The following is a 27567-nucleotide window of genomic DNA, read 5'->3' as shown; positions in this document are numbered from 1 at the left end:
CAGAGCAACGGGGTCACCAGGCTCCCAACACCTGGAACACAAGAATTCACCACCAACAGCAGAAAGTTCCTGGACCACCATCTGGCAGTGTTCTTTGCTTTAAAACTAAGCCTTCACCCTCCTCTCAGTCTAGGTGCACACAGCCCTCCGCCTGTGGAGGCTGGAATTTACCCGGCTTCATCCTTTTTTAGTGCCTCATGGACAAGATCAGGCTTCTGCAATGACCAAAATGCTCTCAGGCATACTGTGGGTTTTCAGCAACTCGGATTTTTTAGTGCTTTGAAGAACACACATATTTCTTTAATGCCATAATACAGGTTTGGTAGGCTTTAGAAAGTGCCACAAGAACATTGTGTTACCAAGAAAGGTTTTATTCTTTTTGCCAGTAGCTTTGTTAATTGCACAAAAAAATCTTTTTGTTTTGCCATTTAAACATTTTCACACATCCTATTCTGAATGACAAACGTTAATTAAAAACAAGGCAAAAAAATAAAAAATTCACAACCTTAATTAACTATAGGATCTATCATTGAGGAAAAAAGAAACTGCTTTTCTTACAAGCTTTTCACAAGTGTCACATTTTCTCTTTAAAAAGGAGGGAGTCAAAAAAAGCAAATTGCTAAAACAGAAATCCTCTTAAAAAGGAACTTTACAGAATTGTCAACAATATTAAGACAACACTGACTAGCCAGTTTTATTAGAGCATCTCTCAATCCACAGCTTCCCCCCCCTTCCCTCCCCCAAATCTCAGGCCTAGGAACAGATTAAGATCCATGTTCAGAGGCTACAGACATAAATACAAGAATCAGAGCAAGACTGACATGAGCCAATCTCTAAACGGCATTTGAAACAGTCTGGTTTTCACCATTTCCATCCTTCCCTCCTTTACTTCGCCCCCACTTCGGAGCTCTCGGTCTCCTCCTGCTCCTCCCTGGCATGCCTGTGATTGTACAGCTGGCTGGACTGCTCCCCACCCCGCAGCCACTCCGCATCCCTGCTGGAGAGCTGCAGTCCGACTTTCCCAGGATAAATTACAGTGTTTTAACTAGTCTGCACCTGCCACTCCCACATAAATAACACACTGGTTATTTCTCTCCATTTTTGAGAACTATAGTTATTTCTGGCAAACAAAACCTCTGCAGCAGTGAGTTGCCATGGGAGCGGTTCTCCCTCTCACAAATATGGTTCTTTGAATTCACTATGAAATACACGTCATGGGACTTGAGAGCTCCTTTTGTATTCTCACTCTCTCCAGAGGCACCACAAAGCAAGAAAAGAAGGGCAGCTCCTCCATGACCTCTGCTCAGCCTCGTTGTTCACCTTCACTCTGGCCAGGAGACCTTTGCAGGGACAGGTGGGGGATGCTGCGGCACCGGCTTGGCACGGTTCCACTCTCAACTGGACCGGAGACAGTACCCCCCTCTTCCTCCCAAAAAGATTTCTTACACTACAAAACCTGTCATCTTATGTCCTGCCCCCCAAAACGCAATTTCCCCCAGATGCCCTCAATACACATTCATGTAAGTGATTTCTTAACTGCAGCATGTTTAACCAGGACTTCTGATGCTAATAGCTGAGCTCTTCTGGATGGGGGAAGCGCAAGCGTGTCAAAAGCAGGCTAATGGCTGGTTATCCTGGGTAGTTACATGTGCCTTTAATATGAGTATCTACATGCAGGATGACAGTTGCACTGTCAAAGAAACATGTATGTATAACTAGTATTGTTCACGTATACCACTGACAAACAGGCAAAGCGATGCCTAACAGATCTACTACTAGATGTTCGCCACAGGACATGATGCAGAACACAATAGTAGCCCACAAATTATAGTGATCACAGGAGGCGAAATACTCAACAAAGTAACATTTATAGCATTAGGTGTTAGATGTCATGATTCTTCACGAGTATCTGATACTTTCTGTCTCTTAAGGTGCCCCTGAACCATACGCACGTGCTGCCCAAAGCAGGATTGGTAAAATAATCCTAACCCACAGGAAAATTTCCCTACACAGCCATCAAGTTCCTAGAAAAATAAGACGGTGGGAGGGGCAGACCTCACGGATTTAAAGGAACATGGTCTAATTTGAATTTACTTTCTTTCCTTTCAGAATCCCAACCCAAGGAAGGAGATTGTGCCACTGAGAAGTGATTTTGGCCAAGTTTCTTACCGGCATTTTCCTAACTCTCAAATCTAAAATGCAAGAACCCTCCTAAAAGGCTAATACTGAGAACAATTTAAAAAAAGAAAAAACCCAAACACGCTCTGTGCATTTTTGGAGAGACAGGCACCCTTTGGACTCTGGGTTGCTCTGCTGTCAACACTGACGGCATCTCTGCTCCCTAGCCTTGGTGTCTGCAGTTCAAGTCTCACGTTTCCAGAATAAGCTCAGCAGTGGTCTTAGCCTCCCATTTTATTCACTAGTCTCTCTAGAAGTTGGCATCTGGCCACAAGCAGAGTCACAGGTAAAGGGAAAAGACTCATGCTGTGCTACTGTTGTACCCAGAGTAGTAACACCAAGAACATGTATGGAAAATTTGACATGTATAAAGATCCCTTATCACAAACTATCCCTGTGAGGTAGGTAATCATCACCCACCTTTAAAGATGGGCAAACAGGCTAAGAGATATAACGACTATGCAAAGGCCAGAGAGAGCGCGTGGAAAGGATCTCAGGATTCTCAGTCTCTTGGCTATGATCATTCTTCTCGCCCCTTTCAGACTCAGCGCTCTGCTTGTGACACTACCACAATCCAAGACACCTTTTTAATTATTGACTACAAAGGTAAAAAAAACCAACCAACCAAACATAAAAACCCCCAAGAAGTAAAGCAACATAAGCTAAGGCCAGGAGCAACCCTAAGGTTTGTTCCTTCCCCAAATAAAATATCTCTGGCACAGTTTTAGGCTGTATGTTTCTCTTGCCATTTTCTATGCAAACGTGCTGATCTCCAATGCTGTTTGTGGGATGGGCAGCTGTGACTAGCCTTTTAGGAGGCTCATTTACACTGGCATTCTCTCACTTTCAGTAAGTTTTGTGTTCCCTAAGCTACAGTTGTCTGTACAGGGGAAGACATGGATGCAATCTGTTCTTCTTAACAGTACGAGGAATTCCTCCATCAAGGTGCTGGGGAGGTGGAAGTTGAAAAAGAAACAGAATCAAGACATTGTTGCATGCAACCCCATTACCTTCTGGAACTGCCATTCTCCTCCATGGGAGGTGCTTTGTTCTCTATCAGTGGCCGATTGACAGGAATGCTCCTCACCTTACTTGGGACCAAGGACTTTAGTGATATTCACAGGTAGATGGGATGTATGTCACCTGTCCCCTTGATGCAGAAAGTCCAACACACGCATTATTTCACAGCAAAGGAGAAAAGGGATCGTTAGAAACAGCGTCTTGGACAAGCATACAAAGAGGAAAATAAAAGCAGCCAAGCAGCAGATTTCTGGCAGAGTTGCCTCAGAGCTTCTGAACAAGCCGCCACTGTTCTGTTCCATGACTGTCAGCGCATGGCATGGATTTTTCTAATTAGACTGCAACAATCCGAGCCCCCTCCTCCCCCCCTTCTGCCACCAGGGGAAGGCTCACTGCAGCAGCTGCCTCCGTAGCAGATCTCAAAGTCTGTGTATAAAAGGAAATGGAGAGACAGAGATGGACTGGTCCAGAGTTAAAACCCAGTATCATAATAATATTAATCAATAATCATAGTATTAACAGTAAGAACAGTACAGCCTAGTGGATGTAGGCCCTGTACACTGCAGACATGTCGTTGTCTGATTGGTCCAATGCTTTTGCTCGTTTATAGACCTAGAGAAGAGAAATTAGAAAAGGATCAGTGCGGGCTCTCGTGCAAAGCGTTTCCCCAGCAGAAAAGTTACTTTGCTGACCATTGCAAACCAGAGAACTGCAGAGTTTGTCAAGTAACTAGAGCAGTGCAGATCAGAATACACCACGTCTTGTTCAAGCCATGTGTGTTTACTGATGTGACATTCTAAGGGCTTCTACAATCAAACAAATCCAATTCCATCCTAGTCAAAATATACTTCAGTCACTGCTCCCTTGTCTTAGAGATGACAGAATTCTTAAATTTTTGTCTCTTGTTGACAAACGTCTCTACTGAAGAAACGTTGAGGAACGCATATCGGAACACTGAACTCTTACTTACCTCGTTGGCAGCAGCTGCCATAGGAGTTGGGTGGTTGACAGAATCGCCCAGTGCAATAGCTAATCTAAGATCCTTCTGTATGTATTTCAGGTAGAAATCCGGTTTAAAGTTTCCTTGCAAGATATCTGTCGAGAGGAACGCGTGCAAAAAATCAGCATGACAAAAGCAAATCAAGCCCACACTGCAAGGGCATGCAATTCAACACCAAACTTCCCGTTCCCATGCTGATCACCGGGAACATTGCTTTTAGCTCTTCTGTTTCTCTGCTCTTTATCTTCCTCCAGCCACAGCAGATAGCGTCACTATTGCCCACTGACAAAGCGAGCTCAGATTTCTAAGCAACTTGCCCTCCATTTCACTTCTTATTACCCTGCCCCAATGAAATCCTCACTGTAGACAATGTGGAGCTTGGGGTGTATTCTCAGAAGCCCTGGCTATGAAGGGGAAGGAATGGAACTCAGCTTTTCATTTCCAGAATGCTTAAAATACCCAGAATCCCAGGTTGACGAAGATAGGACAGTTATTTTCTCCCTTCTGCCATTATGTGAAATGCTGCTAGGTTGTGGTAAATGTCCTATAACAAAACAATGTAAGAGCACTTTACTTTGGCACTTCTGGTCCAGGAAGATGCTGGCAAGTTGTCCCTGATTGAGGATATCCAGAAGGGTCTGTTGAGACTGGCCAGTCACTTGAGCCAAAGTCAGTCCTTCTGCTATCGTTGCCATGAAGCTGCCTTGGACCATGTTCACAATGAGCATCATCTTGGCAGCATTGCCTACTTCACCTGGGAGCGAGACATACCATTGGGCATTCCTCCAGAGGAGATACAGCAGCCTTGTTCCCCCATCCCACACAGTATTAACATTACTAGACTCTTCATATCAAGCACTTGGCAGCTCTCCCTTCCCCCGAAAGGCTTCAGAAAACTTACTCATTTTCCAAGCGCTCAAAGGAAGGGAGAAATCATAACAAAGTAGGATTTAAAATAAAAAACACTATGGATCCTCCAAAATGAGCCGGCATTCAAAAAAAAAAAAACTTAGGCTGGAGGCTCTGAAATTAGCCAAGTTCCAGAAGAGTAGGCCAGTTTCCCATACTGCCCAAGGAGACAAGAAACAGATGACACACGTGCCTCTCGGACTCCTTGCTGGAATTCCCAGTCCTTGCACTAACTAAAAAACTGCTACAAGGTCCTCCGCGTTTCAATTACCTAGAAAAAAAGAGGTCTTCCCCATCGCTTGGAAACAGCTACTGCAGTCCTCATATAAACCCCTGTCGCCAGCTGCCAGGATCACAAGCATCCCATCATTAGACAGCTGCTGATTTCCTGAGACCGGTGCTTCCAAAAAGCGACCACCTCGGGACACTATCACCTGGAAAAAGAGCATCTCTGGTTAGCTATGCATGAACAGCACACATTGATGCTAAACAGGCAGCACAGCAAGAACATGGTTTAGGGCGTTCCTGTCCCCGAGGACAGAATTTTAAAGCAGAACAAACAGCTCAGACATACAAACGGGAGAGGAAAGCTCTAACACGATGTGCTGCATCCTGCAAAGAGTACTTGAGACCAAAAGTTGCCCTCACACTCCAGCAACACTTTCCCACACCCATCACTACTATGCACGTTTTAAGCAGCTGAACTTAACATGCTTTTGCCACGGCATCCTGTAATGGCCAAGGAACCAGTGCAGAAGTTGTACACGTAGTGCACGAATCTCAGAAGACTGACTGTTATGATATTTTCCCCCTTGTCCCCAAAGAGAAAAGGCCTTTGACAAATCTCTTCAGCCAGAGGTTTACTAATACTATGATTCTTCACTCTGCAGATGTTCACTCTCTTCTCATGTTACACGCTACTGCATCACCAACACATCTGCTTAAAACATCACCAAAACTAGCTTCCTTTCCTCATGCAACAACACACACTGCCTTTAGGGTAGAGGACAACAATCAAGATGCCAAAGAGGAAATCAAAGATACCACATCAGAAATAACCAGAACGCTTCTACAGAAATCCTCTCTGTAATAATATTTCTACAGAATGACACATGAAGGCATTCTTTTTCCCCCAACTAGAACATTTAAAATAAGCAGATTATGCATTATAGCAATTTAAGGACAGTTATTAATCCAGACAGCGCTTTCTCCTCCAGTTTGCTACAGAATACCAATCAGCCTATAAATACTTCTCAAAGGATCAAGATTCGGCTGGCTCTTTGCACTGATGCCAGCTAAGAGCCCTGCCAAATCTACAGGCTTTGCTGTTACCACCAGGAACATCTCATCCAACTTTGTTGCTGGTCAAGATTTAACAGTTTATTTCGTCCTATTTGCCTGGGAATTGAGTGTATCCTAACAGAAGCCCCAAAAGATCTTCAGAAGCATATTTATTATCAACAGCTTACTGCCTGAAGGAACAAGAACTGTAGTACCGCTGCTGAATCACAGATGTTAGAAGCTCAGTTCCACGCAATTACCTGTGCCAGCTCTGTGACTGTATCTGCGTCCACGGTGGACATATCCACGTAACACTTCCCTGGGCGAATCCCCTGCAACACTCCACTCGGACCAAGTACCAGCTGTGGGGAACAGAAGAGCGGTAAAGCAATAGGGTGTCTGCAAAGAAACTCCAATCCTGCAGGACAGCAGTTCAAGCGAGCCTGGCACCGCAGTGGTAGACCCCTAGAGGGATAGCAAAGCCTACCCCCCAGGGATTATTTTTTTAAAAGTACAATTTTTGTTGGGACATTTATTTTTACTTAGCTGCACTATCCAGCATGTACAATGACCCAGGCTACCGTGTTAGTAGGCATCAGAACTGGCATTCAGAGACTGTATCTTGTAGTCTAGCTGATGGAGGAAAAATAAGAGCTAATCCTTACATCCTTTGCTGCTTTTGGATCTGATACACAGGCAAAGGTGATGTCACAGGTGGAGACAACTTCAGCAGGGGTTCTTCCAAGCCGTGCCCCCTCCTGGATGAACAAATCACACTGCAAAAGTCACAAATCCAAATGTAAGAAAAACTAAGCACAGAGCAAACGAGTTCTATAGCATTTGCTGAAACAAACTCTGCTGCTGGACCCAACACAAAAGGAGTCAGGCATATTAGTTACGTAGCAACCACATTGTCTTCTGTTGGTTTGTCCCCACAAACACACAAGGGGCTCTTATGCAGCTTTTCTGAAACCCCAAGTGAAGAACTTCAAAAGAAAGACACAGGAAAATAGAATGCTTAGGTGAAATAAAAGATTGAATGTTGTGGGTTTTGGAGGAGAGATGAGGGAAAAAACCTGGTAAACAGACATAGCAAAAGGTCTTACTGCTGAGACTGACAAGTGTTTTAGTGGGCTGCTGCTTCAAAATCTTAGCTCCTTCTTACCCTATTCCCTCATACATCCATGTTTTGCAGTTGAAACAAATAAATAAATCTTTTAATCCCTTTTAACAAAGTAAGCACAGTGCCCTTCTTGAATTTGATATTCCACATCATCTGAGTACCACATCTCCCCCAGTTACATGCTTTTCCTCCTCCACTACAAAGAATAACGCTGGCTACAATATAAGTGTGATATAAGCTCCATTTCCACTTTGAATGCACCTATAAAACCCTTCTCATCCTGTCTTATGACACAGCAGGTTTTCAACAGAACCTTTGCTACCGCAACATGAACAGCACAATGGATGCGCAGATGAAGCTGTGGTCAAGCAGTGCATCTTAGCGCAACCCTCCTAGGATCAACTCCCCAGCACTTGGTCTTTTTGTCCAGCTCCATGACATAACAACTTGGCTATTTACATCAGCAGTATTTCCAGAGGCACTTTACGTTGCACTCCTCGACACATATACAAGGTTGTAATTTTTCTGACAACTCATCTTATACAAAATGGCAACGGGGTAGGGACTGTTCACATAAGAGTGACCATACTAGGACAGACTACAGCTTTCATTTAATCAAAAGTGACCAACAAAAGGCCATAATAATAGAACAAGGTGGCAAGCATATACTTGTGTTTCTTTCGCATCCTCTCCAAGGCACCACCGATTGGCGACTCCAGGCTTCTCTGAGCTAGAGGTGGTAACTACAGGCTTAGAAAAGGTTAAGTATCATCTGTACCTTAAGCACATGCCTACCTTCTCAGCAGTCCGGTTCCAGACAGTGACAGTGTGACCCATCTTCAGTAAGTTGGAGACAATGCCACTTCCCATCAGGCCAAGTCCCAGAAATCCTATCCTGAGGGGAAGAGAGATAAACATTGATGCAACAGAAAGCAATTGCTGCCAGCCTCTCATGGTCTCGGAAATGATGAAGAGCAAACCCCAGAGCATCATCAGCAAAAAAATCCCAAATCCACAACAAAACCAAACATGTTCCACTGCCGCAACAGAGAATGGGCGGATACTGAGCTTTAAATGCAAGCTGACATTTGTTATTCTTACTAAGCATCCTTAACAATTTCCTGTAGAAAGTCTTCAGCCTGATTCAGAAGACTACCTAAATATTAAAGGTTTATACAGTCTGAGGGTTTTTTTGTTTGTTTTATTAAAAAAGCTGCTGTTATGCTTCCTGTTGCCAGCCATTGCCTTATTGAAGGCACAGGGAACATTTAGAGATCAGCAGGTGCTTCTCTAACTAATCTTCTGATTTTTAAACTGAGTCACATGTACGATGACTTGCTTATACTATCGAATGATACATTACTATCTTTATTTTAATAAAGTCCAGCGACGACTACTGGGCTAAGCATCATGCACAGACCAAAGACCTAATCCCTGCTCTACAGCTGCAATTTCGGACAGACGCAGAAAGGAAGTAACAGACCACTACAGGTCACCCTGAGTGGCAATACATTAGTCCCAGATGCCAACTGCCTCCCCCCACACTCACACACACCCCCTCAAAGCTGGCAAGAGTTTTGCTCCCCCCCCTTCAGCGCGCTAACAAGTTCCAACCCTACAGTTATCTGCAACCGGAATTCCTTCGCAGTCGTTGCTGCAAGGATCCTTTCCTACATCGCAAAGCCAGCTTCACACCAAAGCCACAATTCTCGCAGGAGATTCTGAAGCATTCAGTTACAAGTCTGATGTAACCTCACAATGAAATCTGCCTGGCAACTCCCCAGTTAATTCTTCAGAATTAGCTGCACTACCGATGCACTGTGGCTTTCGCAAGCCACCTGCACTCTAGCCACGCCGCCTTTTGTTAGAGCAAACTAATTTAGATAGGTCAGAGCAAGTCACTAGAGGCTCCTTAAACAGCCCAAACAAGGTCCACCTATTTTCAAGTCTCTAAAACAGAGGCGATATTCTTTCTCTCCCAACCCACCCTTTCCTGAGAGACTGTTTTACCTGAACAGCTTCATTGTTATTTTGGTTCCCCTGGAGTACAGTTGAGAACTGACATCCCATGAGAACGACCCCAACGGCAAACAGCAAGCTGTGGCCTGAACTCAATTTGAACAGAGCGGAAGTTACAGAGTGAAACAGGAAGCTCAAGTTAGGCTTCTCTCACTCTAGAAAGGAGAAGGGGGACGTTAGAAGAAACCAGAAAGCTCACGTGCTACACAGCAAAGCTCTTGTGCTGGGAGAACACACCTCCCTCTTCCTCTCGTCTTCTACGTGCTCAGGAGAGCGATTAAACCACCCCAGTCAACTGCCGGGCACTACTGGAGAAAGATACCCTTTTATCTTTCTGCCTCATACAGCATTCAGAAATACTGATGCTTAATGTTCTGCAATCTGCCCTACTGGAAAAGAGCATCTGCAGAAAAGCTCTGAACTGCAAATGTATCCAGGCCAGACCTTATTCCGAATTTTTCTACTGTACAGCCCGTTTGGTTTTAGCTGCCTCCCTCCCTCCTCCCCTACCCCCCAAATCAGAGTTTCACACAAGGACAGAGGAGATCTGCAGTTAGAAGGAAACGTTAGGTTTATTTATTTGTGGTGACAAGCTGGAAAATGGCTGCATATATGAGCTGGGAAGGAGAAAAAGGAATGCAAATGGCTGAAGTGCGTTGGAGATCTTACTTTTTGTCTGTAGGCGTGATACTGCCATTGACTGCTGTGCTGTCTGCTGCCTGGATGGAGGTGGATCCTGTTTCCTGGGGGGTGGGGAAGGGGGAAGAGGGGGAAAAAAAAAAAAAAAAAAGAAAAGAAAAACATCGAGTGCACAACTCTAGATGAACTACAAATGCTCATGACAATAAAGAAAATCCATCAAAACTAGGATTCGCCCTACCTCTTCACAAACCTTCAGCTTCTTTGTGATGGCTTGATAGCAGACAGCTGGCTGCATGGAGAAGACAAAGCATTCAGGGAAAGGACAGTGCTGATTTGCTCTCCTGAGCCAACAGACCATATCCTTGTTAAACAGAAAGAGGCAGCTCACCCACCCACCACCATCTGCAAAGCAGGAAAACCTCTCAGGCTTGCCCCAATGGGAGAAAATAAAAACCTACTGCAACGTACTAATCACTTCCTCTCACACCCTGCCCCAGCAATTCAGCCTGTCTCCTGATACGGATACTGCAAACTCCCTCCTGTAGTTCCTATGACGGGCTCCACTAGAGGCAAGGATGCGGGGCATCCCTACTCTCACATTTGGCCCAAAGAAAACCAACATCTCTAAAGCCTTCCATAGAGTCTTATCTACGCTCAGTACGTCCACGCGGCTATGGACGCAAAACCTCCTTGTTAATGTGAGAAGGCATGTTGCTTTCAAAAAACATTAAGGTGAAGGCCACTCCTTCCCATGCTGCTTGTTTTGAGCTTGTCTAGATTAAAACTGGTAGCTGCTCTTAATCCTTCTGGCTCTGCCCAGATCCTCAGCTAGATATAAATCATTTTTTCATTTAATTTGATCTTTCCTTTTCCTCCCCATGTTCACTGCTGAAGATAAAATCCTGCAAGGCTTCTGACTCTGAGGAGAAAAACTGGCTATATTTTACATGGAGCTTTTTCTGGTCCTGGAAATTCTCCTGCCGTATTCACTTAATTGTCAAATTCATCCAGATTAAGGAACTGGTAGGACAACTAAAGACAATCAAACAGGGCTTTTAAATAGAAAAACAGCTTTTCCTACCCCTCAATGTTCAATTTACAGAATTTACTACAACGGATTTGTCAGATCCTGGTGCTAGATAATCTTTAATTATTCAAACTATTCACTGTACTCAACGGTAAGTTGTTCCTAACATTAAGGTTTGGAAGTAATTGAACTATAAAACTGCACGTGAGAATCTAATTGCTGCTAGCCCCCAAAGAACAGAATTTCAGAGCTCTTTACACACACTCCTTGTACTTAGTCCCTGCAAAGGGCAGGATGCCAAGCTAGACAGACCAGCACAATGACCCTGTCTGCCAAATCCTCACCTTCTCTGTCTGGCTCAGCAGGAAGTGATGAAAGTGTGGATCACTGTCCTTCACAGGCTACAAAGAGAAAAAGTACAGGCTCAAAAACATTCCCGGAGAGTCACTGGGCAACCACAGCACAATTCCCTTGTTCTCCCGAGCTGCATGAGAACAATAACTTAAGGTGGAAAATATAAAATGCATCAGTTGTATCAAGCCGCCTGTTCCAATTAAGCGGCTCACACTGTGTTTCAATTCTCAAGACTAAAGCCATTCAAGTCAAATTCCTCATTTTTGGACATCTGTAGGAAAACCAAAGAAGATTATGAGCAAGATTAGCACAGGAGGAAGAGACCTCATATCCCGCTTCTTCCTCTTCCCAAGGGAATGAAAACGCTTATTTTCCAGCTTCCAAGAACTCTTTAAAACAGCATTCTGGGAACTGGCTGGAGATCATACCTAGCAGTGTCTCACGCAAACCCACATGAACAGCAACAAGGACTGTAAGCCCAGGCGTCTCACCTTGCCAATGAACGCCATACACACTAGCCTGGAGTCACGCTGCTCTTACTCTGCTTTGCTGAACACTTATTTATGCACAAAAGTTAAGGGTTTCCAAAAGCTGCTTACGAGGGAAATCAAATGAAACCACCCCAGACGATAGCATCCAGACGCAGACAGACTATTCACATCATCTCCTCCAGTTTTGGGAAGCCAATCCCAGAAATATTTTTGAAACAAGAAGTGCAAAAATGAGTGCAGCAAGTTAAGTGCTAATCGGCAAACGATCCCACAAAAACTGAAATCTCACTTCCCAGCAAACTTCTTAATTGCCCAGGATATTGTCTAGCTTTGTTACACTAAAGAATGACTGAACAAAAGCATCTTATTTTGTTCCTACGGGAGGAAGAGAAGATCTCACTATTCTACAGCCCAGACAAAAGGCTCTAGATTTGCTTCCACAAACTCAGTTCCTAGATCACATACGTTGTAAAATGTCTCACCTCACTGACGCTTGGCGGCCATTTAAATCCAGCCACTGTTCCAGTCATCACTCTCTTCACTGTACTTGACTCTGGAATTGTGAGGTCCTGAGGAGATAGAAGGAGGATCAGAAAGAGCTTACAGCCTGTCCCAGCGGCTGACCACAGTACGTTGATCGTATGAGCACACATACAGAGTTCTGAAAAGCACTACAAACGCCTTCCATTTCACATGCCTTTCCATGAGGAGTTCACATTTAAACACGCGGTGCATTATCAACGTAGGTGAGGTGAAGAAAACATGAACTGCCAACAAAGGAATTCAACCACAGTTACGGCTTCTGGAGAATCCATTCTTCATATGTAAGAGGAATCATTGCACTAGTGTAATCACGCAACGAGCGGAAGCAAAAACACACACTTGATCCAGCATTTTCCTCTGGTGGATGCAAAAAGCTAAACAAATGGCTGAAGAACATCACCACAATCACAGGTCTGAACTCTACTAAACCTCCACTGTCACAAAAAGGTAGCCTACTTGTTAACAGGAGAACCTTCAAAGCATGAGGCTGATAGCCACAACTGCTCAAGTTTGCAGAATCCACAAGACAGAAATTGATACACGGACTGCCCCATACACTCAACAGGCCCCGATTTGTAACGTCATGGCAACACTTAATGCGTCATGTTTTTTACTGTTGAGCAGATTAAAATTTATCTTTCTTATTTCTCCAAGATATATAGGTTTAAACAGGTATTTATGCTATAGGTCATAGACATATGCTATAGACATACAGGTCTTTATGCTGAGAATATGCATTTTATGAAGAGATCGTGTAGGACTTCTGTCCTGAAATGAGGGTTCAGAAATGGCATCACATTATCTCCCTTCCACAATTACTTCCTGAAAATGCACCATAAACCTTAGTGTCTGCACAGAACCACAAGAGAAGAGCACTGTTGGCAAAAAAAGGTAAGAGCAAGACTCCTGGAGGTAACCCAGATTGATGCAAACGTTTCATCTGTCAGCAGGGACAATTTAGGCATCGGTCTCCAACCTCAAATTGTCATTTCAGTCTAGGGAGAACCTTGAACACTGAAGTTCTCTCCTTAGAGACCACGCTGCTATTTCAACCGGTAAAGCGTGGATGAAACCTGCCCTGATACCTATGAAGTCATTTTGGTCCTTTGAAAATATGCATATAAGCTCAAAAATGAGAACATCTGAATGATGATGCCCACAGAGCACTTCTAGACAGAGCACACCTCAGCAACAACTGGTTCCTTGAATTTTGTGCATCCTTATTACTTGTAAAGCCAGAGTTTCGACTATAATGGGGCAAAAACCTCCAGATCCCAACACTGCAGTAATTCAGGATAGGGACACAAGTGATTTTTTTTCTGCCCTAGGGCTAAGAATTTGGGGAAATTATGAGAACCAGGAAGAAGACAACAAGATTTTAAAATTATTTCACAGGCTGAAAAAACAGTATTAAGACAGTACTGTTATATTTTCATGAACATTTCTTTAATTGTTGGTACATTACTTTCCAGAAGCTATAAGGCTACTTTCCTACATTAGCCTGCTTATTTTCATGATCTGTGGCCAGACATTTATCACAAAGCTGGCCATTTCTTTGTGATAAGCTGTTTAAAACCACTCTGCTTGTAGTTTTCCAGTAAAATAATTTCTACTACCAGAGTTAACTCGCTCAAAGCACTCTGATGCCGTGAAGTAACTAATACAGTAAAACCGAAGCATGCAACGTGTCAGCGTGATCATAATTCTCCCAGCCATTAGCTTTGATCAAATTTTCGAATGAAACTAGCTCAAAGACGCAAAAGCATTTGGCAAGTGGAAAAAAGGCCCTGTGGCTTATTGCAACAGAAACATGTGAAGATACAACCTGCTCATAGCAAGACAATGAAAGGTAAAGGTACATTGCCGGTAAAGCACTTTCCTGCATCAGTCAAGTCACAAGTTCTGTAATTACTAGTAAGAATTCACAAATACGCGTCCATTCCTCCCCTCCTCCAACTCCCCCCAAAAGAAGAAACTGATGGGCTCTGGTGTACAGCCTGATTTAACAGAAGCTGGCTCTAAAAAAAAAAAAAGCCAGTATTTCCTTCATAGCTAATATCTGAGATGATCAGCTTCATTTCACTACATCAAGAGAGTTTGCTGTTGAACCAGCGAAGGCCAATCCGTTCACAATTTTGGAGATCAAAGACTACCATCTTGACTTGCATCCTGAAGTGCACTGAAAGCAAAGACTGTGAAGCACAATATAACGTGATCCCTTTGAAGGACAAGTGAGCAAGCAGGCTGCTGCACGGTGTATCAGCTGAAGTCTCCCCATGGTCTTCAGGCGTAGTCTCTGATGGAGCATGTGCATCGCAATAATCCACTGAAATAATTATCCATTTGGAAAAGGATGATCTGGACCACAACAGTGATTTCCATAATAAGTAAAAAGGCTGAAATTCTAGATGAGTGTAGAGAAAGTACTGGTGGCTATCATTGCTGCCACAAAATCCAGAAATAACAGGGAAGTAACGGGGATAAAATAATAATGCCCCAAGGTTGGACCTTAAAATGTATGATGGAAATATATCCTATAGCATAGAAGCTGAAATGAATACAATTAATTCTTCTGGTGGATTCCCCAGGCTGCAAGAGCTTCTTCTTTAAGCCCTAGCCCTTAAGAATACCCCACCCTCTCTAAGTACTGAGGATGAAGCTGAGTGACTACTAATCACTTAATCATACAAAGTAGATGAGATGGGAGAAGTCAAGAATCAGATGAAGACCCACATCTCTTCACTAATCCTTCCCCCACAAACTTAACTAAAGGGATGGCAAGATGAAAGGTAGAGTCTCATGATACAGCTCTTAAGGCCCTCTCAAAGATACGAATAGAGCCGCTCAAAGTAACTAACTGGTAAAAATTACAGGAAGAATGAACAATATGCTTGCCAAAGATATCAGGCAGCCAAATGGTCTAGAAGCATTAACATGGAACAGCTTAAATAAACCTGATACTGAACTGACTCTTCCTGCTGGCCTGTTAGTTAAGGTGCCAGTCAATCCTAGAGTCCATCTGCAAAGTCCACAGGGCACTGGCGGACATGCACAACACAAACCTTCTCATCCTTGGGTGGACGCCCCCGCTTTCGGGGGCTCTGATCCTGGGCTCTTTTCAAAGGTGATTTTGATCCTCTCTCTGACGATACAGAAGAGACCCTTTTTTTTCCTTCCCCTGTGCCCTTCTTCAACTTCCCTTCAGACAAACTGGCTTTGCGTTTCTCTTCACCAGCAGATTGCTTGCCTCTTTCTTCACTGGAATTACGCCGATTCTTCTCTTCACTGGAGTTATGGGAAGACGCCTGAGAGATTACAGAATAGAAGATGGTAAGGAAAGAAGAGAAGAGCTGGAATGATTTTCATGCAAAACCAAGGATGTGAAGGACACTGTGCTGATTACTATCAAGCAAAACAACAGCACAGTAACTTGAAAACTAGATATTTGTTAGCCCTTTGAAGTCGGTGAGTGAAGTTCCTGGTTAGTTCTCCTGCAAAGACACATCAGTTTAAGTAAATGAGTAACAGAACAGGCCACTTGAAGACTTGCTGTGAGTGCGTGCACATATATGCACTTCCAATATTCTAAAGATAAGATTAGTAGATATCAAATTCTAGCCCAAGACTTAAGACGGATTTATCAAGTCATCATAAGCAGATCAATTAGCCTCTTCAGTTTCTCCATCAGTTTAACAACACCTTTTTTCCCCACCAAGCATGACTGAATGGGGAAGAAGAGAGGATAGGGAAAAACAAAAAGCAACAAAGGCCTGAAAATGAACGCCCCCCCCAACTTGCCAGAGGCAACAAACTCTTTTCACATAAAAATGCATCTGACCATCATTCACGCCAAGACTTGTTCTGATGGACACAGTGAAAAAGAACCCACTCACCTGGTCCTTGCCTTTGGTTTTTCTAAGAAACTCCTCTACAGCATCCACGGCTTGCTGGAAGCGCTTACCCTTGTTAATCTTTATCATTTCCTCTTTGTGAGGGTGATAAGGCTTCAGCTGCTCCACTTTGATCCAAGCACTAGAAACAAACAAGAAAAAGTCAGTTATATTCTCCAAACAGCAACCTTCTCAACCATCCCACTTTTAGGAACACATAGATAACCCTTTTTTCTCCAGAGCAACTGGTAATAGCAGCCCAAATTCGCTTTCTACAACCTGAAGAGCTGTGGTTTCTGCATTCACTGAGAACTTTCTTCGGCACCTCTACTTGGTTGCTCTCTTAAGTTTTATATCCTCCCATGCTAGCAGTGCTCCACTCTAAGCACTATTCATACTCTTTATCAGCAAGACAGCTTTTGAATGTGATCACAGGTACTTCTTTAGAACAAAGGCAGTCTAGTGGCTGCTCTTGTATCACCAGGAGGAACACCCACAATCACATGAATCTGCCTGAGAGGTTGTTGAAAGCGGAGGCCACACAACAATTCTAAGCCATCAATCCCTTGTTCAAACTGTGCACACACACGTGTCTGCAAAACTGGAGGAAAAAAAACCCAAAATTATTCATCTCACAATAGAACTGACCACAAACAAAGTGAGTGCAAACACCACAGCTCATTGCTGAACGTATTTCTGATGTACCTTGATATTCTGCACAAAAACAACATTTTCAGTTTTGAGGAAAAAGAACCATTTTCTTCAGTGTTGATATTTTAAGACAAACTGGTACAGTAGCAGAGTATCAACCCGACTGCCGTCCTATGAGGAAACTCATATTACTTCCCTATTCCCACTGCTGCTAAATAGGACTTCTTGACATTTATCAAATGGTTAAGCAGTCGAGTACAGGGTGACAACTCCACTTTCCTTCAGGTTGACGAGCTCTTCTACCACTCCTTCACTGCAGCTGAGGGGAATGCCTTTGCTTTCAACATGGCTCCTGCAGAGGTTAGACTACCTTCCTCCCTCCCCAGATTCAAGCCCAGGCTTATCAGCCACCCCATTACAAAGCTATTTCCATCCTACTGAAAACAGACCTGCGGACGTTTTAGAAAAGCTTTTCCTGAGCTAGGGTGGCCAAGAGTGCTTCTTCTGCCCAGCACACAGTAAAAACAAGTCAAATTGATTTTCTCCGATCCTAAAAAACCTCTATGTTACAAACACTGACTAGCCATGATTACAGGCTTTAAATTTTCTCCAGTGCGGTCCAGCTCCTGCAAGCAAGTGAAGTGGTTTAATAGCTGCCTTTTCAAACACGGTAAGCACCACGTCATACAGCTAAACTGAACATAAAGATGATAATAATAATAACAACAATGCTTTGCTGGATCTTGCTTGTCCTCTCTTCACAAAGTAGTAAAGCCCAGTAAACTCTTTAAAACTTCATGGAGATTGTTTTCTTCACAGCCACTGTTTGGAGTCAAGAATCAACTCCCTTAAGGTAGACCAAAACTTTTTGAGTCTCATTTGGAGAGATGAGGTCTCCTGCTAGAACTGACCACAAAAAAATGCTAACATCCTTTCCACACTGCCAGTGCAGCTGACACCCTGATTCCACCACAGCCTGGAAGCAGAACCCAGTACTCTTTTGCATGCAAATCCGAATCCTTTCACTCAGTTTACATCTCCTTCCTAATAACTGACTTAACGTAATAGAACAAGTCAAATCATTACTTGCAGATGAGAGCCTGCCATGCAGCAGCTATTCAGAGAATCCCTCCTAGCTGCCCAGACATTGTAGTGAAACACATCTTAAAATTCTCTTAAACTCTCAAGCTCTTCTGTGTGGTACTCTGTGACAACACCTCCCTAGGTACCAGACAACATCCGCTCACAAGAAGCCTTTCCATTACATATATAAAGGAATCAAAGTTTTGGAGTACCTTATAATAAAACACGTTAAATGTTGTTGCCAGATTTTAATTTCTACATAAAAATAACATTTTTTCTGTCAAGGCATTCTCTTAGGTGTCTCCACATTCTATCCCTCCTCGCTGCACGTGTTCATCAGCTTCCTTTCTCATTACTTTTCCTTTGGTACGGAGGAAGTATGAAGTACAAAGCTTTATGGCTCCTGGCTTCAAAGGTACATCTTAGCACTCGTGATCACCCAGGACAGAGCGCTAGAGATCTCAGAGACAAACTAATAAGTGAAAAACAGTCTTAAATGCTGCCTCAGTTTTAAAAATAAATTAAAAAAAAATAATATAACATCAGTCTTTTCCTTTCCAGTTTATGCTTTGTGTGTCACCTACCTGGACAACCTGCTATAAGATACAAACATGTCTTTTGACACAGAGGTCCATAAAGCATTTCTGTCAAAGAAAGATCTTTTCACCAAACAAAATCATTTATGTTTATACACAAGATCTCTCTCTGTTAAGCAATAACCTCAAAGCCAATGAAAGCCCGTATTTAGATAAGAGGTCTCTATAGGATGCAACATAACAAAAGGAACTACTATTTCTCTTTTGACTCAGCAATGAATTAATGCCTGAGAAAAGCATTAGTGACATGACATTACTCAGAATGTCACATTTAAGATGAAATTATATTCATACCGCCGCACCAAATCATCTGGTCTCTGTAGAGAATGGGCTAAATGAAAAGTGAAAAGATGCAAAAGAGATACATGTGAGCAGTGGGTTTCTCTGCTCATTTCTCTATACCCTTCCTCAACCCGTCCAAAATATCATTCTTATAAAACCACTAATGAGGTAAAATCCACGTTATATCAATGACAATAATCAAAACTTACAATGCTTATAAAGCAGAGTAAGAACGAATGTGAGCAAGAGGTACATGGAAAACTGGCACAGAAGAGACGCAACCAGAAATACCAGATTCAAATCCATGATATGAGCTTAGCACAGGCAAGAAGACCTTAAAAACCCTGACTTTCTAGCCAGTCTCTTCCAGTCTAAAGGTATGAATTCCTAATGATAAACTGGAGAAATGAAAGTTGTGGAATATCCACAAATACTGACTTTTCACAAGCCTTACAGTTAGGGATGGAAAACAGAGGCACCGTACCTCCAAATTTCTATTACTTACTGCAGCCTGGGAAAAATTTCATAAAGTTTAACACTGTAGCCGTTTAGATGCCCACACTAAATGCTAACACAACCGATTTTGAAAGTCAAAAGAAAATTGCTCGGTTATTTACAAGCCCAGTGTGTGCGAGCCCACAATAGAGAAATCAAGATGGTTATCCTGCTGTTAAAAGGGAATGCCCGATTTTTCATTGGTAAAACAACTTAAATGGCTGAACTCTGGAATTTGTTATATAAACTTCTTAATGGGAAAAAAAAAATACAAAAATGACCACGCTAAATTAGAATAGATGTCCATGCAGCAAAAAGGAGGGGACACTTTGCAACAAAAAACAAGCAGCAGGGCAATACTGAAAGAAATTCTAAGTATTACATTTTTCAAATTTGTGCAACAAAAAATTTTGCAGGCTACTTACACACCCAAAGATACCAGTAAGAAATGGAAAAGTTTTGACTATAGTAATTTTCGGATATGGCACTCTGCCTGAAGAGATGTTTAACAACACTCCAGCTGGCTCTGCTACACAGCAGTCTGGCTACAGCAACATAGAGCTCTGCACGGGATAATTGGCCTAACTGAGAAACACCAGCAATGCAAGCTAACCGCTCTGTCGGCTTAGCCTGTACCCCCGGCTCCTCAGACTGCCAGAGGACCACATCCAACACCTGGCAAACTTTAAGCAAGCGTTTTCTGATGTCGGGATCCAAAAGAACACTTTGGAAAGACTATATCCAGAAATCCCTCTCTTCTTGAAAACCAGTGAGAAGAGCAGCAGCAGAAGAGGGTAGGTGTTTGCATTCCAACAGGATATGGAGGATGGGAAGGCAACAAGCGCCACATGAAAATCACTGTGCCTGATGGAAATAGGCTGCAGATTATTATACTTATCTTGGATTGCAAGCTTCCTCCAATTTTTCCTTAATATATCAAGTCAGGAAGTGCTCCTTGACCCCATCACATTCAGTGAGACTATTTAGTTTTGTACTGATGCTTCAAAAAGGTGCTACGAGCAAGAATAGACTGCTCCAGCTTCCTATTAAGGCTTTGATATACATGACTTGCAAGACCATTTGGCTATTGCAGAACATCTAAAGGGGGGAAGAGGGTGGGATGGGAGGAGAACGTGTTTGTACACACATCTGTGATGACTGCAGGACCCTCCCTAGTACTTCTGTGAAACACAGTAGAATGATACCTTCAAAGCAATGACTTACTTTTTTTTTTTAAGTTCTGACAATGTCGTAATGAATTCCCGTGAAATATAACAATATTTTGAACTGGATGAAGCACACCAAGACAAACTTGTAGCAATAAATATAGCAATGCATAAGTTCTTACACTGTGATACTTAACCACTGGAACAATCTACAAAGATTTCCTATCACAAGACTGTAGCTTGGGAAATAAAAGGGAATCTTAAAAACTATCTGAAAAGCAAAGTTAGAAACAGAGATAAGAGAACAAAGTTCCACTGCTATTTAGAAAAACTAAATTAAAAATTGGTTTTTGTACTCCCGTAATTAAATGTTTTTACACGCCCGCCAGGTCTATGGGCAAGAAACATGAACTCTTCTTGATTTTGGATGAAGAATCCTTTTAACGCAACTTACTCTGAGAAGAGACACTCAGAAAAAGAACTCCTAGGCAGACTAGAAAAATCTCCTTATCAATTTGGAGAACAAGTTAATAAGAGACTTTATATGAGTATGCGCATCACGATTAAGGCAATCACTTAGAATAGGGCACGGATATTATATTACTAATATGAACACCAAGTTGGCTTTCACTGTGGTAAAGCACAGGTGTACTTCACAGTTCAAATAAATAAGCAAATTCTTCCATGGGTAGAGAATCCTTGTCTTCCACAAAACCTACTACTTTGAAAGTGACACAAGCAACTAACTCCAACAACACAATAAACATGAGGAGCATAGAGCTCAGCAGAAACATTATCAAAAGCCAGTCTGAATGCACTCATGCTCTCACTTTTATGCCCTTGGCCAATACTACTTAGGGCCTTCACTGCAGCATCGCACTGGGCCAGCAAGTATTAGTAGTCAACTCACAGGTAAAGAAAAATGCATTTTCTTCTGTGCTGCATCCTAAGCTATTCAGGAATTCACAAATAACTAAAACCTGTCTATGCACTACACCAAAGCCACTTTGAAACTCATTGGTATGTTTTTATTCACCCGTCCACTCCGCTCAGATGCATGCACAGCAGTTCTTACTTCTAAGAAGTTTTCTCCTTAATCTTTGCTATGGCAAACTGGAACCACGTAAGTCTGGAGGAAACAATTTTTAACTAGCCTGAAACGGTGGCATTCCTGGCCACAGTAGTCACCTAGGAATCCTCAGAGGAAAATAAAACTATCACATCTGAGATTGCCCACCCACTGACAAACTGGCTGGCAATTACTCTCAGAAGTTTGTGAGAGATTCTACCCAGCATCAGTTTCACCTTACGCACACTGAAGAACAGGCAAACAGCTTCTATCCGGATCCTCACCTGTTAAACCTTGATAGTGTAAGGCAATAACAGAAGAGCTGTAAAAATGGATCAGCGGTATAGTAATGCCACCTTACAAACTTCAAAGTGGCAGAAAGAACAAAGTACTAGAAAAGAGAAGCAACGTGCACTAGAATATCAGTATGAGTCAGTGTACTCATCACACCACGGACTACAGCCGGTGATGGAGCTTTGCGTCCTCCTATTCGTCATGCTGTTCATTATGTAGAGTAGTGACATTTTGTCAGTTACGCATTTCCACTTACTGTTTATACACACCTAGAAAAAAGTATTTGCAAAACATATTTGTTTACTTGCACAAAATAAGGGAAGGGATTTTCTCTTCATGCTCACATTTTAAGTGAAATAATTTAAATTTTTCCTGATTTTTTTGTTGTTGATTATGCTCAAATATAAGTATTTTCTCAAGCAGCACGCTGGTTAGAACAGCACTGTTCTAAACAGAACACTTTTAAAGTTACAAGCCAGGACAGAACAGGCACACAAGCTTCCCTCTCTTCTGTCTATCAACGTTCTTTTAAAATAAGAACAAAGGGGACAGTATTTATTTCTATTTAATTTTCAGGTAGGGTATTCCAGTCAAAGCAAGGAAATTTCTAAATCATGATTAGCTAGCAGGAAATTATTAAATTTCATAAACTGGAGAAGGGGGGGGAAGGGAGACACAACATCAACCACACCACCTTACTGTGCCAGACAACTGGATTTTCCCTAGCCAGGGCTCTAGAATCGTGTAATAAACCCCGATTATTTTGCAGCTCTGAACTCTTCATTTGTAGTCATGTCGCTAATCTCAGCTACAGTACCCCACATATATCCAAACTTGTCTTTATACAAAACTTCTCTGTATGTGATTCAGTAAAGTGAAACACAAGAATTGAGAACGAACAACCAGGGCAGAAAAAGACAATCTTCTCAACTTTCAGAACTTGATTAGCTCAAATAACCATGCTTAACAACAATGCCACCACCAAAAAACCCTCTCTGTCCCCAAATCAACCTTCACTTGCCTTACATTACTTACATTACTAGAGATCCAACAAACCGCCCTATTAGTATGCAGCATCCACCTCTACTCCATCAAGTTTATATCTCAGTTCTTAACAGAAAACGATTTTTAAGTATTGAGCAAAAATAATTTAGCAGTCGAAAAATAATCTCCTTAAGAAATGTCCATTAAACACTCTCAGTTCTCGTTACCTTTTTTCCCCCAAAAGTAAAGGGCTTTCTAGTCTTCTGCAGATTTTTGCAATTTTCTCCCTTATTACACGACTTAATGCAAAAGAGCAGAAAATAATTAGAAAAGTAATTTTCAGTTTCATGAAACACACAATTTCCCAGGGTTTGGGATTTTTTTCCAGTTTGTAAGTACCTAAGACAACTATGATTTTGTATGCACGTTTGGAATCAATAAATTCTGGATTGCAAAAAGGTAGTCTACAACAGTTTGGCTTTCCTATACTGTGAGGTCTTCCCAAAGCACAGCAATAATGTTTTCAGTCACCAGGTATGACAGTGTGTTCTTTTACAAATGCCAAGTATATAGCTGTTTTATTCTTCTGGCAGCAAAACAAACGCATACTCTTAGCTGTACCTTTCTCATACATCGTTACATGCTAAAAGTCTTATCCAGTCACGTCACACCTACTCCCCTAAAAATGGCAAGCCACCAAGAACTTTCCTGCACAGTGGCAACTAAAATCCTAACGTGATTGCGTACAGAAGTCTTTACAGTCCTCATAAACCCACATGAGCAGCTATAGCATGCAATAATAGTTGAATTTTTTTGCATGTGTATCAAAGACAATCTTCTGCAAAGCTACACTGCACTGTGTTAGTAAGTATTTCTTTCACAAAAGGTCCGTATTACATGGCACAGTATTTTCACCAGATGAAAACAAGCAGGTACATACTGATCTTCCGTTCCAAAAAACTTCACAAAGAAGCACTTTTTTCCACGAGGTTTCTTCAGATCTTTAGGTGGATTAACAATCTGAAGGCAATGAGAAGTAAAAGTTAAAAAGCACATAATGAAAATTTATACTCTGTGATTTTACTGTCATATGTTACAGATACAATAGATTTATTCATTTTTTTAAAATCTGACTGGAAGAGAATTTGAATCTGTTATAAGTCTTTCAAGTAAATATGTAACCCAGGTATTTCCTTAGATATGGGTATGCTGCAGCAGAGTGAGAAAGTACCCAGACTCCACTGATAACATCACTACGTTCTTAGTGAGGTTTTCTTCTCCCTATCCCCAATAGGTAAACTAGCAATCTTTTCTAAAATTTAGAAAGCCAGATGGCATTAATATAAGGTTGTTCCACTTACATAACTTAAAATTTACAACTGAAGCTTTGTCTTGACTCCCAGAATAGATTGCTTATAAAGTTCAAAATATTAGTAAAGAGAAAAGCTGTCATTCAGTTACACAGGTGACACCTGAAAGACTGCAGGGGAGCCTGGACTTAACTTGATTCAATAACCAGAATGAAACCAAACGTTTATGGTTGTCAGCCACACTGACAACACTTTTCCTGCCACATGCTGTTATCTCAGCATGCTTAGTCCTCATACCTACATCAAAAATAAAAACAAAGTTCTTTCAAAGAAGTAGAAATAAAAAAAAATGGCACATATAATTCAATGGGGTTTTTTAAATCTTTCTGGCCTTTCATCAGGAAAAAAAAAAAAAAAAACGAGAAGAGAAATTTTAACTACTCCCTACCTACAGAATTATTACTCAAAAAGCATAGCTCAAAAACAGTATTTCGAGAAGCCAGACTCCTTATTTCTATTATTTAACACAGTGCATTTAACCAATTTACTATGGGACGAAAGAAACCTTTCTTGCAGAAAGTGGCATGGATTAAATAACTAAATCTGGGAAACACAATCAGTTCCAGACCTGGGTGAACCACACTCTATGGCTTTTCATTCCATCTGAATGAACAGCTGTTAGTAACAGGCTGAACTTCCAGATCAAACAAAGCCCTAAACTGGTTCACAGTATAGATTTGTTAGGTATGTATATTTAAAAATAAAAACAAACAAAACCCCCCAATATTAATCTTTAACTGAAATGCTTTCAGGCAAAGCTTTCTCTGTGCAGAAGAAAAAAGCAGAAACAAATAAAACAAAAACTAAGAAAACAACAATAAAAATAAAAAAACACAACAACAAAACCTTACCTTTCCTGGCCATGGAGGATACCGGCCCAGTTTCCCCCTAGAGAAAAAAGAAAGTATTAGACACTAGAACCAAAGGAAAAAAAAAAACTATCCCATGTCTACCTTTTTTGCATTACATCGTATTTTTCATATTAAAAGAGGTACAACCTACAGTCAAAACCTACCATGAAAGGCAAGATGCACCCCTGACACACAAGCATTTTATTGTTAGACAACTGCACCTAAACTAAGCCTTTAAACAGTCTGCATGAACTCCCTGGACTACCAGAATTTAACTGAACAGAACAGCAGCAGCACAGCTACTGCCTGGAAGATACAGTGCTATAGTGCTTATTACTCTTGCAAGACTGGATATTCCCTCACAAGGAGATGAAAAAAGTATTGATGCAGGCAATCAAACCAAAGTTCAGGTTGGTAACTCATATCCATCTGGACAAACTGTCTACTGAGCAGAGCAGCCATGGATTTCCAGCTCAGAGAGCTGAGATTCTTAGAAGTTCTCACAGGAAAGCATTAAAGGCAGGATCCCCTGAACAGGTGTTTGTTATCACAGTCTTCAGGTGCTCGCCACCACAGTAAGACATGCTAAAGATATGAAAGAGCCATAAGGAAGGCAGAAAAGTTTATTTCCTACACTGCAAATGTTTCCATTATGAAAACTACACAAACCTATTTCTTCATAGAGGAGGAAGAGAGATATTAGTCTTAGCCCTCAGCATGGTACCTTTATCATTATCTTACCCTAGTCACTTACTCAGGCAGCAGCACTCTCACAGAATCTTATCAGTCATTGTCTTGCAAGAGACTGGTAAAAAAAAAAAACCTCATGAACCAAAAATTATCAGGAAGTGTCTCTGCAGCCCCTCTTGAGACGGCAATGCTACACAGACGATCCAGTAGCGATGGTCAGACAGGAGCACTGACAAGAACTGTAGTCATGACCATGTCTCATATTCAATGCTTCCATTCTCATATTGAACAAGACATTCTATGATTCTATGATTCATCAAAGACATTCACACATTACTGTATTATTGTTATAGTTCTTCCGTGATAGCTGTAAGGATAGCACCTGTCTAGGTTGTCATGTACAAAACTAAAGCAGGATAACCTGCATTCCAACACCGAGAACAGTGCACTCCCCAAATCCTTGTTGGAAAAAAAAAATGCTAAAAGGAACCAATCTTTACTTACTTTGCTATATAAATTAGACAACTTCACAGCACTGTCAATTTTTCGGATGAGAAACTGGAGTTGTCACAGCCTGGAGCACGCGCTTCTTTTTATCTGGGATATAAATATAAATGCATGCACTTGCCTGTTGGGGATTAGCTATTTCTTGCAAGCCCTAGCAGGACACCCTAGCCTGTCAAGTACAGTAGAGCCTATACACTTAAAAATCAGCGCTTACAGGGCTCGATGGAATCCCTTCAGTTGTCCTCACCAGGAAATAGAAAAATCTCAGCACTCTGACTACTTGAGGGTAAAACTGGAGTGACAAGAGGAAATGGCTTCTGTGAGCTTCAATAGGGACATCCTAACCTGCAAAAAAACGCTGCTTTCCCAGATTATTGTGTTGCTTCCTTAAAGCATTGCCAAGAAATGGTATCGCTGCTCACCCTAAACACCTACTAACTTGTTCTTGTGCCTTCTCGCCTCCTCTGGGAGGCGAGGCCGTATTTCCAACCGAGCCCCGAGATGATTACCCCTCTGTCCCGCTCCCCTCACCCCCCTCCATCTTATACAGGTTCTTTGCTGTGCCGCCTCCCCGTTAGCCTTCGGTGCCGGCCGGGCTGAGAGCCGAGTCCGCCCGCCCTCGGCCCGTGGTCCCAGACTGCCTCACACCGCCTCCGAGGGACGGCAGCAGCGGCGGCGAGACCCGCCGCCCGGCTCGCAGCCCCGCCGAGCCGCACCTTAGAGTCCCCCGCGGCTACAGGGTGACAGGTCCCGGCCCGGCCGCGCCGCGCTCTCCCGGGCCGGGTATAGCCCCGCCACCGCCCCGCCCGCTCCGCCGCTGCCATTAAGCGGAGCCTCAGCCTCGCTCCCCCAAGCGCCACAAGCGCTGTCCGCCCCGCCGCTGCTTCCACCACGCTCCGCCCCGCCCCGCCGCCGCCCGGCCTGCACCGCCACTCACCACACCAGATCTCCGAGCCTCAGACTCACGGCCGCCATCTTACCGACAGAGCCACCAGCCGCACCGCGCAAGGGCTGCCGGGACAGGACGGCACCCGCCGCGGGGGCGGGGGGGA

The 27567-nt window shown here is 42.6% G+C and overlaps 1 protein-coding gene across 3 annotated transcripts; it reads right to left on the bottom strand.

Annotated features, from left to right (window-relative positions):
• Positions 1-350: 350 nt before the first annotated feature.
• Positions 351-27567, bottom strand: GLYR1 (glyoxylate reductase 1 homolog). Of its 3 annotated transcripts, none has more exons than XM_063343201.1 (16): positions 27453-27567; positions 25319-25355; positions 24038-24117; positions 16481-16619; positions 15650-15892; positions 12527-12613; positions 11544-11600; positions 10411-10461; positions 10200-10273; positions 8307-8406; positions 7054-7164; positions 6649-6750; positions 5379-5541; positions 4773-4952; positions 4169-4293; positions 351-3810 (listed from the first exon to the last, which is right to left on the bottom strand). In XM_063343201.1, the coding sequence occupies exons 1-16, from the start codon at positions 27488-27490 to the stop codon at positions 3736-3738; spliced, it is 1662 nt and encodes a 553-aa protein (XP_063199271.1). In that variant the 5' UTR covers positions 27491-27567; the 3' UTR covers positions 351-3735. The 3 variants fall into 3 exon arrangements, with proteins under 3 accessions (XP_063199271.1, XP_063199272.1, XP_063199273.1); XM_063343202.1 differs by having other exon boundaries at positions 6649-6747; XM_063343203.1 differs by lacking the exon at positions 15650-15892.

Source organism: Chroicocephalus ridibundus, chromosome 8 (assembly GCF_963924245.1).
Source record: "Chroicocephalus ridibundus chromosome 8, bChrRid1.1, whole genome shotgun sequence".
In the NCBI taxonomy this organism is placed as follows: domain Eukaryota; kingdom Metazoa; phylum Chordata; class Aves; order Charadriiformes; family Laridae; genus Chroicocephalus; species Chroicocephalus ridibundus.
This window is presented reverse-complemented; position numbering and strand designations above follow the sequence as displayed.

Excerpts from the sequence above, each read along its gene's own strand:
- GLYR1 (XM_063343201.1), bottom strand. The coding sequence starts at position 27,490 with ATGGCGGCCGTGAGTCTGAGGCTCGGAGATCTGGTGTG. Across the intron at positions 11,601-12,526 it reads GGCCGCCAAGCGTCAGTGAG|CCTGTGAAGGACAGTGATCC; the intron begins GTGAGACATTTT and ends TTCTCTTTGTAG. Across the intron at positions 4,953-5,378 it reads GAAGACCTCTTTTTTTCTAG|GTGAAGTAGGCAATGCTGCC; the intron begins GTAATTGAAACG and ends TCTCGCTCCCAG.